Source organism: Astatotilapia calliptera, chromosome 5, assembly GCF_900246225.1.
Source record: "Astatotilapia calliptera chromosome 5, fAstCal1.2, whole genome shotgun sequence".
Taxonomy (NCBI): domain Eukaryota; kingdom Metazoa; phylum Chordata; class Actinopteri; order Cichliformes; family Cichlidae; genus Astatotilapia; species Astatotilapia calliptera.
The window spans coordinates 30,679,879-30,697,784 of record NC_039306.1 but is presented as its reverse complement, the minus strand read 5'-3'; the positions used below and the strand labels follow the sequence as shown (position 1 = coordinate 30,697,784).

Sequence of the window (17,906 nt, the reverse complement as noted above, 5' to 3'; positions counted from 1 at the left end):
ATATCACAGTATGCTTTACAGTATGTTTTGCAAGCCACGACGACATTTTTCATGATGACGAGGCTCCCATCTTAATTTCTTCCATCCACTAAAATTGAAATATTCCTGAGTTTTCATTAATATGTGTATCATAACTTATTTTAGGAACTTTAGAATCCTTTTTAGAATCGAACATTCAACTCAGGAGTCGATGTTCGGATTTAGAACATAATAATAATAATAATAATAATAATAATAATAATAATAATAATAATCCAAAGAATTCTCCCGTGTCCAGTAACACATTATATTGTCTTCGAGGTTTGCATCTAAAGGAGGCTAAAAGGGGAAGTTGTAGGTCCACCACTTCACCCCCAAACCCCCAACCCACACACATCCTCCCCCCATGCCCCACGCCCCATGCTCCGCCACCCCGCCGCCCTCTCCTGCCTTTGTTCTCATCACAAGCCCGGAGCAGATGGTGCTCTGCTTTGCTTTGGCCGGCGGTGACAGACAGGCGCTCTCAGCCAATAGCCTGCTGGGTAATCAGCTGAGCGGTCTGGACAGCGCCAGGTGTTTTTATAATTTTTCTTCTCCCATCCGTAGGAGGAGGAGGTGCAGGCTGTGGCGGTGGTGATTGTGGTTGTGGCAGAGCGGAGGAATATCGGAGCGACAACGCAGTCGGTGGCGGGTTGCAGCAGGTTCAAGATCTCTGTGCAGACCACACCATGCCTCTCTCCGAGGCGCCCTGGGACTGATCGGATACTCGGAGCGACAAATCGCTGTAAACAGCCGCCAGCTGAACCCACCGGGATACCGGAATATGTGTTAGGACGCTGTTTGATGAGCCCCGTTCACTTGGCACCGGTGGCGTTTATTGTTGTGTGCTGACGCGTTTGTCTGGATAAAGGACCCCGTGCGCTCGGGAACATCAGACTGGAATGCCAACAAGGTGAGACCCGACAGGAGGAGGGGAAGGAGAGGTTCCCTCTGCTTTATCGCGTTAGTTTCCTCTCATGAACTGCAATTTCTATAAGAAAGAAATGAAAACGAAGATGCAAGAAAGAGATTAGTGATGTTTGATGTGTGTAGTGATTCACAGAGTGTGGATATCCGTCTCCCCCTGCAAGAGACACGCAACGAGTTTGGGTATATTTAGGATGCAGACGCACTCAAGGGCATTTTTTTATGCATGCAGTCTGGTTTCAGCCCATCAGTTCAGGTTTGCAGTCTTCTCTGAACACACGTGAGAGCGTTTAACCTTACAGTGCACGACACGTTTCGACTCTTATTACGCCTCGAATCTTATTCCACCGAAAACAAACTTTGATCTCGTTGCGGCACTTGCCGTGCCAGCGGGGGCTAAGTGCGGCGTGCTCGGCGATGCGCGTGGATGTGATTTGCATATTAATGTTAAAGTGTGTCGGCAGATGTCTCGATCCCTCCGGTTTAAGCGAGAAAAAAAATAGTCGCCAGAGTCTCCTTATGAGGGAGGGGAGGGGGCCCACTGCGAAAGATGCTGTGCTGAGAATGGGGTTGCATTAGCGGGGGGTCCATTGTGGCTCACAAACGCTGCTTGTGTCGCTGCAGCTGTTGCGCTTTTGTGACGGGAGACTGCTGCCGCTTCCTTGCATCACTCAACTAAACTTCAGGCAGACGTGGGGTTCGCTGTAGAGAGTTCAGGTTTGTTTTTGAGTGTTTTAATGCGTGGAGTCTTGCGTAATCGCCTCACTTTTTCTTTATTTTTATTATTATTTATATTTCTGCTGTCTATGGCCTCTTCCCGAACCCAAAGCGCCCAGAGTCGTGTTTCCTCGCAGAGAGCTGTGGGTCAAATTAAAGTGCCGCCTCAGCAATTTAACATTAGAGGCTTCTCTGTGCAGTTTTTTTAGTAGAGTTAATAGTGTTTAAAGGTTGGACATTCGCTTGGCCTTCTTCAGTTGATTCTTTCACTCAGATTTGCAAAGCAAACAGAAGGTCAAATCGTTCATCACAACCGAGTGAGCTGGATGAGGCAGGATCACCTGATTGATTTTCTTTTTCATGCCAAGGGAGCATCTGGTCTCACATGGACAAAGTGCGCACACACCACCAGGCTCTCTTTTTCACACACACACACACACACACACACACACACACACACACACACACACACACACACACACACACACACACACACACACACAGAGTCTCCTACTGTGCATATGTTGCAGGTGTCTTTCTCTACATCTATCTCTGTGTAGGGTTTTTAGGAGACATCGAAACTCATGGGAGGGAGGTTAAAGCCCCCACCCCCACCACCGACAGTTAGGTCCCGAGTCTATAAATACTCACTATTATTCCTGTAAGAAGGGCTGAGGCGTTGAAGCTTTGTCTTCCACAGACACTTTGGTAAAGACATTAGTATACAGGCTGCGTGCATGGTATGGTGGGAGGGCTTAAGTGATAGGTGGTAGTGTGTTATTAAAGTCCCAGTGTGGAGAACAGACGAGTGATAACAGAAGTTGGTTGGAGTGAATGGAAACTGAGTGCTAATCATAGTGAAAATCTGCGACAGCTGTTTTTGGTCTTCAGTGTCTCTCTTTCTTTTTTTAAACTTATTTTGTCCTGTTGTTGTTCCTTTTCTTCCAGCACTCCTCTCCGACCCGTCAGGGGCTTGACAGGAAAGAGTCTATTTGCTTACATAACACACTTAACTGTCATTCAACTAACATCATCTTTTGAAATAATTTAACTCCAAGTGCTGCAGGTTAGGTGTCACAGGTGCAGTTTAAGCTTTTAACTAGGCAGATTTACCAGCTTGGTGAAAGTAGGATCGTCATAGCAGGAAGCTCTGGGATTGCTTTCCAAATTCTAAAATAGCTTTGCTGGAGAGCTTCTGTAAAATTAACAAAAGCATAAAAGGTTGTATTTACTAGAATATCTGCCTTGCACCCAGTGCAGTTAAGGGAATTGGTGTAAAAAAATGATGGCAGAAAATGACTCTTCTGTTGACCTTCAGTCTCAGTTTCATGTGAATCAGCGCTTAAACCACAGCATCCTGCTTTTCCCAGAATGTAGCTTGATATCAGGGATTTTTTTGTGTATGTAAGTGTTCAAAAGCATGTTTCAGAGTTACAAAATATATTGTTTGCCACATTTCCCCAGCTAAGTAAAGCTTTTTGTGTCCATAAACTGAAATCCATGTGTAAAATTTATGGTGCGCACCTTTAATCAGCTTTGTAACTATAAAACATATTTTATATTTGCACGCTTTGATCATTTATGCTCTTATCACTTCCTCTTTGACCAGATAAATGGCATGTATTCACACATGTAAGAGTTTAATAAAACATTTGTGCATCTGGTGTGATCACAGTTGAAGAAGAAGTCTTTAGGATCATAGAGGAAGACCTGAAAAAAAAAAAGCTTTGACAAAACAAAGTATGAAAAAGGTAAAAAAAAAAAAAAAGAGAGAAAAAGTTCTTCTCCCCCCAAAAAACCCTGGAATTTTTCAGGACAGTCAGGCTTTGATGTTATCCACTGATTTCCTTTATAAAACGTAGAACACAGCAGTAAGCAGCCCGCAACAGACGTGTGTAGTTTTGGCAAAGTTGACAGGAGTTGCCAGGCTAGAGCGTGCAGAAGGCAGCAATCCAACATCACACAGTCTTCGTACCAGGGACTTGGCTGATTAAAAGCTGATCCAACAGCACTGGACACTGTGTTCTCTCATACACCTGTCGGGTGATATTTAGAACATTTGTAGGAAGGTGTGTCACTGTGACTTTTGTGGAAATTAAATGAAAAGCACAGTCCTTTTTGACTTTTTTCAGTCAGCACTTTGAGATCTTTAACAAACACATTGCTGCTGCAGCAGTAGCTTATAGGAACATCATCCAGTTATAACAGGTCATCAGTCATTGGTGAATTGCTTTTAGTCTTCCCATAAATAGATACATATGTAGAGGTGAGAAAAAAGTAGACAAAAGTGACATCAGTAACTGAACAAAGATCATCATTAAAAATAATTATCAGCACTAATGTCCTTGCAGCTTTACTGTCACTCTTTACTGCTTCAAAGTTGATATCTGTCATTCTCTTTGCTATTAAAAAGCCCATAAACAGGCTCAAGTTTAATTCGGTCCATGGAGACGTTTTATTTTAAAAAATTTCTTCCCTATTATTTTTCTCATCGGCTGTTTTAAAAGTCAGGGGAAAAGCTGGTTTAAAAAGTGGCAATTATCGTTTTCCATCCTCAGAGGTGACATTGCTGATAATCCCATTTTCAGAAGACACTCCAAAACCCAAATATATTCAGTTAGCTAAGATTTAAATCATCACTTTGGAGACAGTTTCTGGTTAATTTTCTATTGATTGACTATTCATTTGACTGTTTAGTCGTTTCAGCTTTTGTCTGGGTAATTTATCCTGTACTGGGGGGGTTTTTTGGGATCAGTAGCAAGTTCAAACCGCCTGTTTTGTGCCATTTCAACGTCTGCATGTCCCGCTTACTATAAGATCTCACTCACTGTTGTTCCTCCGAGACTCTGTTGTGTAATTCAGACTTTCAGTATGCATCAAATGCACTAAATGCAGATTTCTACACACTGGAAATCGTGGGCTCTCTGGCTGAAGGTGAAACAATTTTAAGAAGTGTAGAAATGAAGCTGTTGTAAAATAAATAATGCGTACATTCCTGGTGATGAAGTAGCCCTGTCATTTCCAGCCAGGGAAACCCTAAAGTGAGTCATCTGCTATGAAATCACTTGAGCCTTCACACTTGCTCATATGTTAATATATGGCAGAAATCCAGCATGGTGACTAATTTGTCACAGTGCTCTCCAAAAATACATGAACGTGTACGTAACACCGGCTATTTGAGACCCTGCAAGGAAGGCAAGTGAAAAGTGCGGATGACCTCATCATCCTAATAATAATAATAATAATAATAATAATAATAATAATAATAAAAAGTTTACATTGCAAGAGCCGCCGAGGAAGGTTTAACCATTATTATTATTATTACATTATACAATATTATTATAATATATAATTATCATTATTTTGTTAACTGACATTTTAGGTAGATTATATTTTTCACTTCGACCTCTTGTTGTGTTATTTGTAGAACATATCGCTTCCCGTCACTCAGGTTCTCTCATCTAATTCAGGAGTGTTTTTGTCACCTCACTTTGGTTCCCTTTGTGTCATGATGTGTTTATAGCCACCCTGGGGTTGTTTATCTCACCTGCTCCGCCTGTAATTTGTTTTCCCTCATTTCTGTTTTATCTGTTTTTTTGTTTTGTTTTGTCTTTTTAATCCGTGCACACTAATAAAGTAAAACTTAAAAGGTGAACCTGGACCAGAAGGGAGAGTTCTATTTCAGGCTCCCGAGAGAGCCCTAATGCAAAACTCTTGTTATCCATTTATTAAATCTCCTTTTCATATTTTGCATGTTACGCTCAGTTGATGTTACATTTAAGGGGAAAAATGCAATCAGACAGACATCATAATTTAGTAGCTTGAACGTTTTCAGAGAGAGACCTTTTGTACTTTATGACAGCGGTCCCCAACCCCCGGGCCTCGGACCAGTACTGGTCCATGAGTCATTTGGTACCGGGCCGCGAGAGTTGAGGCTCAGGTGTGAAATGTATGGTTTTCAGGGTTTTTATCGGTTTTCAGCTTTATTTTGTTATCGTTTTTATCGTTAACTCGGTTTTCCTGGGTCTTTTCTCGTGTGTTATGAATAAATCTTCTTTTTTTCGGTACCGGTACTGGTTTTATTTTGTTGCATTTATCCGCGACACCTTAAAGGCCGGTCCGTGAAAATAATGTCAGGCATAAACCGGTCCATGGCGCAAAAAAGGTTGTGGACCGCTGCTTTATGACATATTCCACTGCACACACAGGAACCACGATTAAGTGCTCATCACAGACATGTTCTACAGATATTGATGCAGGGAAACTGGATGCATTATCAAACACAGTCTTAGCATATTAGCCAGGTCATGACCTGTGGCTCACCAGTTCCTGCAGACAAATGTGATATTTTTAGGGATGTGTGAGGTCAGATGTAAATGCCATGTGTCCCGGTTCCCATTAGAGTGTGAAATTTTAAGTATTGCATCAAAAGTTTCTAAACTGACCGGGGTCGGCTTTTACAGCATGACAGACTCTGTTGTACTGACAGACTCTGTACCTGCCGCTATCCATGCTAAGTGGATGAGCTTCGAAGTTAGCCAAATAAATGGGACCCATCATAATAACAATGGGGAAATTATTTGTTAAAATGTTTTTGATTTAGAGCATATGAAACAAATTAATAAATTGCCTGTTGGTTTCAGCTTTTCTTTTGTATGTTTTTTAATCTTTGAGAGCTTTTATTGAAGCACACATGTGCAGCTGGTGAAAACGAGCTGTAATTGTTTTTTTTTTTTCTTTCTTTTTTCAGATTTATTTTTGTCTTTTGCCTTTATTAAAAAGTGACAAGACAGGAAAGAAGACAGGAAGGTGAGGAAACAGAGTTACAAAAAAACATGATTTGGCACCTGCGTGTACTTATTAATTTAATTATGCATGTAACAATTTGAACAAATGTTATAAAAGCCTCCTTTTCACATTCTATGTAATCTACATGTGAGCTATGCGCCCTGTTGTGATGCTTGAGTATCCACTGAGGTATCAGTGGATTGAGGGCTAACTAAACGGCGGGGTCAGCTCACTTTTTTTGAAAGGAGGAAGCTGAGTAACCGTGAGATACTGTGATGCAAAAGATGGATGTGCTTTGCATTAGACACAGCTTAAATAACCAACAAATGCCTAAATTTCATCTTAATAATGTCTTGTCTTTGTGATGTGTCTCACCAGAGCATTGCACAGCAGAAATCAAGTCTTCCATAGATAATGTGCAGCTGTTTTCACAGGTGTCCGTTTGTGCCCACCCGGGGTAATTAAGTTAATTTCTTTTGGCACTATGAAAAAGTTCTGCCCTACCACGAGATGAGCTTAATGCATTTTGTCAAATCCCAGGAAATGAATCATTAAAGGACACTGCCAAGATCTGAAATTTAGAAAGCAAGCCACAATCCCCCATTAGCGTTAATAGGTGCATCTGGCTTCACTCTAAGGGCTGCTGTGATTACCATAAGATCATTTTCCTAACTGCGTAGATATTGTATTAATAGACTTAACCCACTAATGATGAAGGTGGCAGAGAAAATCATTCAGTTTCCTGTGGAAGGAATTGTGAAACTGATCTTTTTTTTTCTTTTTTGCAGTCATTGCATTGAAACCTATCTGAAGTGTGCCTGTGTGGGTAAAATGTGTAATTATACAGCAAAAGTAGTCATGAGAGCTGAAATGAAAAAGAGTCAAGCAGACTAATGAAAAATAAATGTGTGTCTGTCGAAGAGTTGAGAAGTTTTGCAGTTCAGGTTACCGATGCATTTCTGTGAGCTGTGATGTTAAAACACCTACCCATCGGTGTGATGAGAAGGTGACACAAAACACTTCATAACAAACTGCTATTAATGTCTGAGGTGACAGAGCTGAAATCTCAAGCTGTGGCGTTTGGTTCAAGTGTCCCATTCACAGGTTCAGAGGTACCTGTGGTTAAAACCTGGTTTTTCCTCTTTCCTGCCTTTGCTGTTGTGTTGTTGATTTTTCCTCCACCTCCTGGGTTCTTTAAGCTTCCCTGTGTATTTGTGCTCACAATTGACTTGTGCAACCTTTATCAGTTTTGGCCCCAGACATCTTTCACCCTGTGTTTGGAAAAAAAATCAGGATTCTGATATTTATGTAATTTTCACCTTTTACATGGTTGTAGATATATCAAAACAGCATTTAAAGTATTAGTTGTGTTTTATGTACAGTACCAAAAGGGATAAGAAACTTCTTAATCTTACATTGTATAAAGAGGACAAAGCTGACAAAGTTGTCAGCATTCAGCAGGCGGGGAGAATTTAAGATTATCCCCATTTGTGTTTGTTAGGGAAAATGTTCTAAAACACTTCTTCAGTAAAGACTCAGAGAAGAGAAACACACAGAAGTTCTTGCTAGCAAGGGCAGTCTCCACACTAAGAGACTCCAGTGAGAGAACTGCCCTGGTCTTTATTTATACTCTTGAGCGTATGTGTGTGTGTGTGTGTGTGTGTGTGTGTGTGTGTGTGTGTGTGTGTGTGTGTGTGTGTGTGTGTGTGTGTGTGTGTGTGTGTGTGTGTGTCACTGCTGATCAAAAGGGTCATATAACATACAAACACAAAAGGTACATCCTTGGTCATAAAGAGGGTAGTCTCCCCCACCCTAGATGGCACGGTGAGGAAGTCCAGCAGTTAAAGCACTTAGACTAAAACAGACATAGCTACGTTAAAACAATAAAACAAGGTGCGACCTCTCCCATGCTCCCAGGATGTGGGGGGTGAACCAAGCCTGCAGCCTGCTAGAGATCACACATCTTGTCACTACACAATTGATTATATGCCTCTAAGTATACATGGTTAAACATTTCCTAATACAAATAACTACAAACAGCATCCTACCATAAGCAAACTTATATCACTAAAAGATTATACTGACTACTAAATACAATTTTCCATTGACAGTGTTAAATACAGGAGGGCAGACAATAATATATTCCTACATCTGCCTTATAATGTTGATGTGTGGCATATTTTAAACATGTTTTGCAGTCGTATGTCGTGGATATGGATTTAAACACTGCTTTGAAACACGTCATTTCATTAGGATGACACTGATCTAACAGTGTCAGAATGGACCTTTATCATTAATTGTGCTCTTTTATGCAAAACAATTTCAATATTTACAGAACAAGTTTAAAAAGGTTACATATACTGTCATCATCTTTATCCATGTTTCTGAAGATATTCCCATGAACTCAGCTAAATCATTTTAAATACTGTATAACAACAGAACATTTAGTCATTGACCAAGTGACAAACAAGCACTTAAACAATTCTTTCTGTAACGAGATTATCCGTGCATTAACGCTGCTCTCGCGCTCTCTAGTCTTAGATTCCACTGATGTGCTGCTATTAATTAAAGTGCCAAGTGACCTGTTTCTCTCCTCTGGGTCTGATTCCAGTACACTACACCCAGCTAATCTGCACTTCATCATCTCCATCTGCCAAACCCCGACTGCGTACGCAGCAATCGTCACAAAATACCAGCCTTTAGCTTAAAAACAAGATCTGTCTCACCAATGCTCCGCCCTGTCCAAGGGGAATCCCTGGTATAGGCGGAACAGAGTCGCGTTGCTGTCTCCTTGGTGCTGTTGCCAGGCAGTTTGCATTCAGATGTATTACTCAGCTTTCTTGCTCGAAAGCCTCTTAAGCGGTATCTTCTTAAGCTGGTGTTGACCACAAAGAAGGTGGAACCATTGTGAAGGCTGCTGTGTGGCTCTACACTGGGTGGGTGGAGGCCTAAATAGACCTAATTAACTTAGGGGGTAGCTTAAGTGTCTCTGTGGTTTACTGAAAAACCACTGAGGACAACCTAATATTACTAATTAGCATTAGTAAAGATACAGCAGTGACAATAGTTATTAAGTGGGAGAAATGCATTTGTGCTGTAAAGATGTAAACAAATCGAAAATAGAAGAAAGGATGTTGAATGTAAAGCTGCGCAGCATCGCTTTAAGCCAAGTGCTAAAGTTGATGTGCTTACATTAATAACAGAGACAATGATAATGTAGTATTATCATAGCTATCATATTGGTAAGCCTTCCCATATCTTAGTTTGGCTTTTAAGTATGTTAGCATTTGCTAACAGGCAGTAAGCACAGCTGAAGCTGATGGGAATTTCTTTACCTTTGTGTCTGATTTTGAGAGAAAATACTCAACAAATAAATGAATAAAAAACAGCGTTGGATTTTAAAAAGTTGTGGCTGCACAAAAAAATCTTACATTTCATCTCCAGAGGCAAAAGGGCAAGTTAGATATATTTTATTGGCAGTGCATCCAATGATTATTGAGACAATTCACTCAAAACAGCAACCGTGGGTGCACTAAAAGAACTGCCTGGAGCATCACCAACATAATCTGAATTCATCCAGTGGAAAAGTCAAGGAGTCAGAGTAAAGTTTCTGTAGGGTAGCTGCAATATTGACGTCCACACCAAAGTCAGCATTATCAGTCCTAGATAAAAATGTAATGACTGTATTTCACTTGCTGTCATACACAATGAGGGGTCTAAAACGTGGCAGTGCTTTCAAGTAAAAGCTGCCAGATTTAATGCTCTATCTTCCAACTCCGTGAAGTAGGTGTTACTGCCATATGGGCTAGCAGATGCCCATCACACCACTTAAAGCTCCTACTCCTTAAACAAAGCGACTGCATGGCCAGATCAAGGTTTCTCTTCTTCTCACAACTAACAACCCACTCCTTGAATTTGTAGTCTTAAGCCTTGTTAGAGCTGAACAAATAAACTTTTGACATTCTTCTTTCTATATTCAGCTATTTGTGAAAAAAAAAAAAAATCCTAGGCCCGCTGAAATCATTTTTTTTCATGTTTGCCCCAAATTCTGAATGCTGAAGACACTGCATTAAAAATTAAGCAGTGCATCTTTTTTTTGTTTTCTTTGAGGCTTGGCATGTACCAATATCTCACAGGGTGTAATGATGTTCGGAGAAGCTAATGATCGAGTCCTTATGGGCCTGTTGGAGAGATGAAAGCCCTCGATGGAATATGAGCTGTTTCCAAGTAGTTCAGAGCAGTGTTTTGTGCATGCATTGTAATGAGCTGAAATTGCATTTTCTCAAAACTGTTGATGCTGCAAATAATGACAAGTCTCACAAGGATAGTGGAGAGGCAGTTGTTCTTACTTAATCTTCTGTCTTGTGTAATTGCTGCATTTATGAGAGACATTAACGATCTTTGATATTTCATTAATTCCTACAGATAACAAGATTAAGCAGAGGATACATCCATGTCGGGGTAACTGTGAGGTGTACTGTGACACAGTAGCGCTTTGACCTAAATGCTAATATCAGCATACTAACACGCCCACGGCAGCAACAATACTGATCTTTAGCGGGTATAATCTTTACCATGTACCATGTTATAATATAGGCTCACTTAAGTTTTAACATAAATTTCTGTATCATGTTTCATCCAACAGTGAGTGAGATATGCAAAAAGAACAGTCAGAGAGGCACAAAAGTCATTAAGGATATACTAGGCTGGTCTCAGTTGCACCTGTACCTTGCCCAAGCACAATTGCTATCCCCTCCTCCCATCCCCCCACTGGTAAGTGCTCACACTGCACCTAATGATTCTGGCCTGAGCACACTTCACGTTGTCTCAGCATTTCAACCCATTCTCTCCCACGCACATTCACGCTTTTGAGAAGTGCTCTTGCAGAGCTTAAGGAAGTTTCTGATTTTCTTTTAACATTTTGTGGCTTAATTGAGTCCATATTTGGAAGCAGTGACACACTGTCCTCTCACATGCCTTATAGATTTGTTAATTACTTCATTTTTACAAGGGCAGCTGTCATTGAGGAAGGATTTGGGTTCTGTGTTTGGTTGCTCAGTAATCACACTACGTGTATACTATGCTCAAGTCCAACTGAACATCATCTGGGCCAACATCTTCAAGAACTCTGGAGTGCAGTACAAAGATCAGAGGTGCTCGGACACAGTACCCATAGTGGGGATACACCCTAAGATCCATTTTCGGGGCAACAAAGATATTTGTAAAGCTTGAATTAGCACCAGTGTCTGGATATGGAAATAGTTGCTATTCCAGTCTGGACAACAAACCGGTACTGGTGTTGTCTTTTCAAATCTTAGGGCCAAGATAACAAGCTAGCTAAAAAGTATCAACCCTTTATATTCTAAAAATGAGATGGAGATTATTTTCAGTATAATGACATACATGTTTTCTTCTTCTTTTCAGGTTATCCTGAAACTCAAAGATCCTGCTGTGAATTTCCTGAGCATTTGATTTCATGGACTTAAGGACATAATCTGTGGAAAGTCTGGTTGATGACTGTAACACACCGTTTTCCCAAGTCATTGGACCCACCTGCTGTCCCTCTCCATCATGGCTAGATGGAGGTTAGACTGCCTTTTTCTGGGCCAGGTGTTTATTGGCCTGATCCTGGTATCAGCAGGGTTATCTTTTGTCCAGAGCAATGAGTGCCCCCAGCTGTGCGTGTGTGAGATCCGACCCTGGTTTACCCCCCAGTCCACGTACAGAGAAGCCATCACTGTAGACTGCAATGATCTTCGTCTGACACGCATTCCAGGAAATCTTTCCAGTGACACTCAGGTTCTCCTCTTACAGAGCAACTATATTGCCAGGACCAGTGAGGAGCTAGAGCAGCTGTTTAACCTAACTGAGTTGGACCTATCCCAGAACAATTTCAGTAGCATTCGAGATGTTGGTCTTACCAATATGTCCCAGCTCACCACACTTCACCTGGAGGAGAACCAGATCACTGAAATGCCCGATTACTGTCTGCAGGATCTCAGCAACCTGCAGGAACTCTACATCAACCATAATCAGATCAACACGATTTCTGCCAATGCCTTCTCTGGGCTCCATAATCTGCTCAGGCTTCACCTCAACTCCAACAAACTCAAGACCATCAACAGCCAGTGGTTTGAATCTACACCCAATCTAGAGATCCTAATGATTGGGGAGAATCCTGTTGTTGGAATAATGGACTTTAATTTCAAACCACTGGGCAATCTGAGAAGCCTTGTATTGGCTGGAATGGATTTGACAGACATTCCTGGAAATTCTTTAGTAGGACTTGACAATCTTGAGAGTCTCTCGTTCTATGATAACAAGCTTGTCCGAGTTCCTCAGAGAGCACTTCAGAAACTACCTAACCTTAAGTTCTTGGATTTGAACAAAAACCCAGTGCACAAGATCCAAGAAGGAGATTTCAAGAACATCCTGAGACTGAAGGAGCTTGGTATAAACAACATGGGAGAGCTAGTTTCAATTGACCGTTATGCTTTGGATAATCTTCCTGAACTCACTAAATTGGAGGCTACAAACAACCCTAAATTCTCTTACATCCACCGCCAGGCCTTTCGTGATGTTCCAGCTTTGGAGAGCCTTATGCTGAACAATAACGCTCTGAATGCCCTCTATCAGTCCACAGTGGACTCACTGCCCAACTTACGAGAGATCAGCATCCATAGCAACCCTCTGCGCTGTGACTGTGTCATCCAGTGGATGAGCTCCAACAAAACAACAGTCCGCTTTATGGAACCTCTTTCCATGTTTTGTGCCATGCCAACAGAGTTCAGGGGTATGCATGTGCGTGAAGTTTTGCAGAATAACTTAGCAAACCAGTGCTTGCCCATGATTTCTCACGATACCTTCCCCAGCCACCAAAATTTGGACATTGGAGTGACTGTGGACTTGGACTGCAGAGCCATGTCCCAGCCAGAGCCTGAAATCTACTGGGTGACGCCCATGGGAAACAAGATATCCATCGACACCATATCTGACAAGTACAGCCTCAGTAGTGAAGGTACACTGAGAATTTCTCATATCCAAGTAGAAGACTCTGGCAGATATACCTGTGTGGCCGAAAACTCAGAGGGAGCTGACACTAGAGTGACTGCCATAAGGGTGAACGGCACCCTGTTAGACAGCACGCAGCTTATGAAGATCAATGTCAAACAGACCGAATCTCACTCAATTCTCGTTGCCTGGAAAATAAACTCCAATGTAATGACCTCTAACCTCAAGTGGTCATCTGCAACCATGAAAATAGACAACCCACATATTACTTACACTGCCAGAGTACCCGTGGATGTTCATGAATACAACCTGACACATTTACAGCCAGCAACGGAGTATGAGGTGTGCCTCACTGTCTCAAACATCCACCAGCAAACGCAAAAGTCATGCGTTAATGTGACGACAAAGCAGGCTACCTTCGCCGTTGAAATGTCAGACCAAGGGACCAACACTGCTCTTGCAGCAGTCATGGGATCAGTGTTTGCAGTCATCAGCCTGGCCTCCCTGGGTGTCTACATTGCCAAGAGGTGGAAGAGGAAAAATTATCACCATTCCCTGAAAAAGTATATGCAGAAAACCTCATCAATACCACTAAATGAGCTGTACCCCCCCCTTATCAATCTTTGGGAGGCAGACAGTGAGAAGGACAAAGAGGGTTCTTCTGAGACCAAACCCAGCCAGGTGGACACCACACGCAGTTATTACATGTGGTGAGAGCAGCTTTGCAAGTGGGACACTGTTTTAGGAGCACAAATATACATATTTGCTTCTTTGTGTAAAAGTGAACTGAGCATTTTTTTTTTCCTTTTCCTTTTCTTGTTTCTTGATTTATTTATTTTTTGTTCTCTCAGACTGAAGTGGGCGATGAACCGCCATTTTCAAATCTCTAGTTTAGCATACTGCCTTTTTACCCAGTTTGACACACAACACGGCAGCTTTGTTTAGCTTCCTGGACTTAGTAGTCACTGTGCTTTACTTTTAGTACTCGTTTCGATGAACACAGCATGAGCATCGTCACGGATTCGGTACGCGTGAGCAAAGGAAAAAAAACTGAAATCCAAGATGTTTTTGATTCGTTTCTCTGGCAAAACTGTTAGAGACTGTAATCTTTCTTTCTCTTGTAAAACAGTTTCACCGTTGACTGTTGTGCACTGAAATATATATATATATATATACTAATTTGTCTATCAACTCAAATATAAGCTGACAAAGTATGTTTAGACTTGATATACTGTCTATTGAATAATGTTAGAAATTCTTCCGTAACGTTGTATCAGCTATGATTTAAGTTTCTTTTTGTCCGTTAAAATAACCATATGTTTAATTTAGAGTTTAAGTTTGCAGAGCCACTGCTGTAAGCCAGCAATAGAAATATGAATGTTATAAACTAGGTAACTAGATGTAAGGCTTTTTAACTTTCTTAAATACTTTGTTTCTTATTTTGCTATAATATGTCTACAATCACTGGTTTTGTTGTGGTTTACACACACCAACATGTTGTTCGTTGAGGAACAAGTTAAATAAAATCTTTTTTCCTCACATTTTCTAAACCATGATTTCAACACCAAGCCTTTTTTTTTTATTGCAATACCATTCATTTACCATTGTGTGGTGCATGCAGCCATCGATTAATTGATGAATGACAGACCGAAGCAAAGGTTTAACAGCCGAAATTATTCTTAAAGGGGAAAACTCATCATCTATTAATATCCTATGTTGGGTTTTATTAATATCAGTATGATGAGAATAGCTGTAGGTGTTAGGCTGTAACCCAAGTCTGTCAACACTTAGACTTGGGCTGTGTTGATGGGAAGAAAATTGAAGATGCAGTTATCATAGAACAATTTAAATTCTTCTCTCAGAAGACTATAATTACTGCACAATATGCCTTAGAGTAGGTACAGTAACTTGAAAAACCAAGAATTTAGTCAATCAAACCCAAGACAGTGGATGTTTTTGTTGCCATAGCATTCCCAAGTCCATAATAGAAAGAAAACACCCCAGGAAGTATAACATAATCGAGACAAACCAAAGGAAATGGGGACTGTGGATAATCAACAATTACAGTAAAGGCTGCAGCACTGTTTTCCACCAGGCAACCGTTCTAATAATTACCCAACTGTCTCATATTCTCATTTTGCATGTTGTGCTTCATAAATTATACATCATTTCTCAGGCTGAAAATTATTAATCAGTGTGCCATGTTGGATTTTCATTCGCTGGAATATTATTAGCATCATCTGTGCTTCTCCGTCAGTAAAATTATGCAGTGCCCTTTCTGCAAAAAACAAAACAAAACAGAGAAATTCATGTTGAGTAATGTGCAGCCCAGCACTGTCCTAGCGAGGTCCAGAACTACATCGCAATGCAAATCCAAAATGGGATGGCTCTGTGTCTAGAAAAAGTGTCTTTCCGGTGGGAGTCCTGAAGCTCTGTTTGTTTCTGATGTTGACTGACAGCTCTGGGCCTTGTGGTGCAATCAGACGATCTCCGTTTAGTCTCCCCTGACAACATGTTCATTCTCCTGCATGCTCTCTCCGCCCCTTTTCGCCTCAATTATTGCTGCAATGGAGACAAATCTCCTACGCTGCAGGGGGAAAAACAATGGACAGTTCATCAGCCATTCATTACTTTATGTGTAGCAGCTGTTTCTCTGTCATCAATTATAGTTTTCAATGAACAGATATCATCACAGGACACTTACACAATCATTATAGATTGTGCAAGGAAATATCAGGAATGTTGTTCATGCTGCAAGAAGAAGACACCTCATGAGTGGTCGGGCATTTGTAAAACCTGAGCATTGAAAGTGCTACTTTGAAACATCCGCTGCAGTCCTTTAATCTGCAGGAAATGGGCGAGCCTTTATACAGACTCAGCGGGTAGCCTAGTAACAGACCGGAAATCAGCTCATTGGGACAGCTATCAATGAAAGCTTTTCAAAGCGTGCGGCGGAGCCTGCACCGTGTCCCATCCCAGTGGCCGGTTTCCATGACAACTCCTCCCTTCATCCACCTGCAGGCTGTGGCAGCCAAGTGAGAGAAGTCCCCGGAGCCTGAAATACCACTGACAAGGTCAACACCCTGCAGGTGGGAAACCACTAAAACATCATGTACGCTTTCAAAGGTGCGGAGCGAGAGAAGCTCAGTCTTTGCGCTGAAGGTGAAGCAAAATGACATGGGGGAGTCTATGGCTTCCTTTTTCTTTTGTTACACTCGAGGTGAACGATGTAAAACTCCAGCTGAAGTGGATGAATACTGTATGAGAACCACAATGTCAGTGTGCAAATATTTGTGCAGGTTCTAATTCTTTTGGGGGCCATTGGATGATCTCTGTTTCTTTGCTTGAAGAGGTTTTGTCTAATTTATTTTCCATATTACGTCAAGTATTGTAAATGGGTCTATCTTAAAGCAATGCACAGAAGTGAGCTTAGCTTTTGTTAGACAAGTAAAGTAAAGTGTGCGTGTTAGTCCCCATAGGGAAAATAGTTCCTCTGCATTTAACCCATTTACCCAGTGAAGCAGTGGGCAGCCACCAGTGCAGCACCCGGGGAGCAGTGTGTAGGGACGGTACCTTGCTCAGGGGTACCTCAGGGTATCCGTTCAGTGGAGTCGAACCCCCGACCTTCCGATCATGGGGCCACCACTCTACCTACTGAGCTATCCCTGCCCTTTTTATTTACAGACACTGTGATTTCACATTCAAGATGAGAAGAAACACCATTTTTGATGTCTACTAACCAATGTGTTTGGAAAATGTTGAACATATTTCACAGCATATACTAGCTGTGAGAAATGATGGCATTGGGGATACATATACTTACAACTGAAGACATATGTTTTTCTTATGTGAAATTTCTATTTCTATTTCTATTTCTATTTAGCATTTCTATTATGCTAAATAGAAATCTCCACTCTACATGACTCCTGCTCACCTGGCAAATTAGATATGTTAGCATCATCCAGTAATGACCAAGTTTAACCCCAACGAAGGCCACTGTTGAAAGCAAAGTACTAGCATATATTGAGAGCCCTTAAGATAAGTGCAGTAAGAGTTCTCACAACCCAGGCTTCTCTCTGCCTGTATTTGAACAAAGTGATGAGCTCACAGGCATACATAACCACCATGGCTCCATGTTGGACGTTCTGGGGAGATTTTGGGTGTGACTTCACACCTCCTCTGGAAAGTGAGTGGCTCTCCTGCAGAGACAGCACCTGTGAGGGTTTTTTACTGCTATCCCCAAACTCTCAGACATGAAATTTTCACTACCAGTAAAGTGCTCTTTATCTAGATTGCATATGGCGAACAATGCTATCCAGCTGATAGAATGAAGCTAAGCAAATTAACAAAAACACATCTTTTATCCCTTATTACGACAGAACACTGGAGAGACGCTAATGGCAGTGAATTTAGGTGAGCTGAGGCAGGATTTGTAACAGTGGGGA

General features: G+C 41.4%; 1 protein-coding gene across 1 annotated transcript; it reads left to right on the top strand.

Annotated features, from left to right (window-relative positions):
• The first annotated feature begins 455 nt into the window (after positions 1-455).
• Positions 456-15,017, top strand: lrrn1 (leucine rich repeat neuronal 1). Its single transcript, XM_026168874.1, has 2 exons — positions 456-931; positions 11,875-15,017. The coding sequence occupies exon 2, from the start codon at positions 12,022-12,024 to the stop codon at positions 14,173-14,175; it is 2,154 nt and encodes a 717-aa protein (XP_026024659.1). The 5' UTR covers positions 456-931; positions 11,875-12,021; the 3' UTR covers positions 14,176-15,017.
• Positions 15,018-17,906: the final 2,889 nt, after the last annotated feature.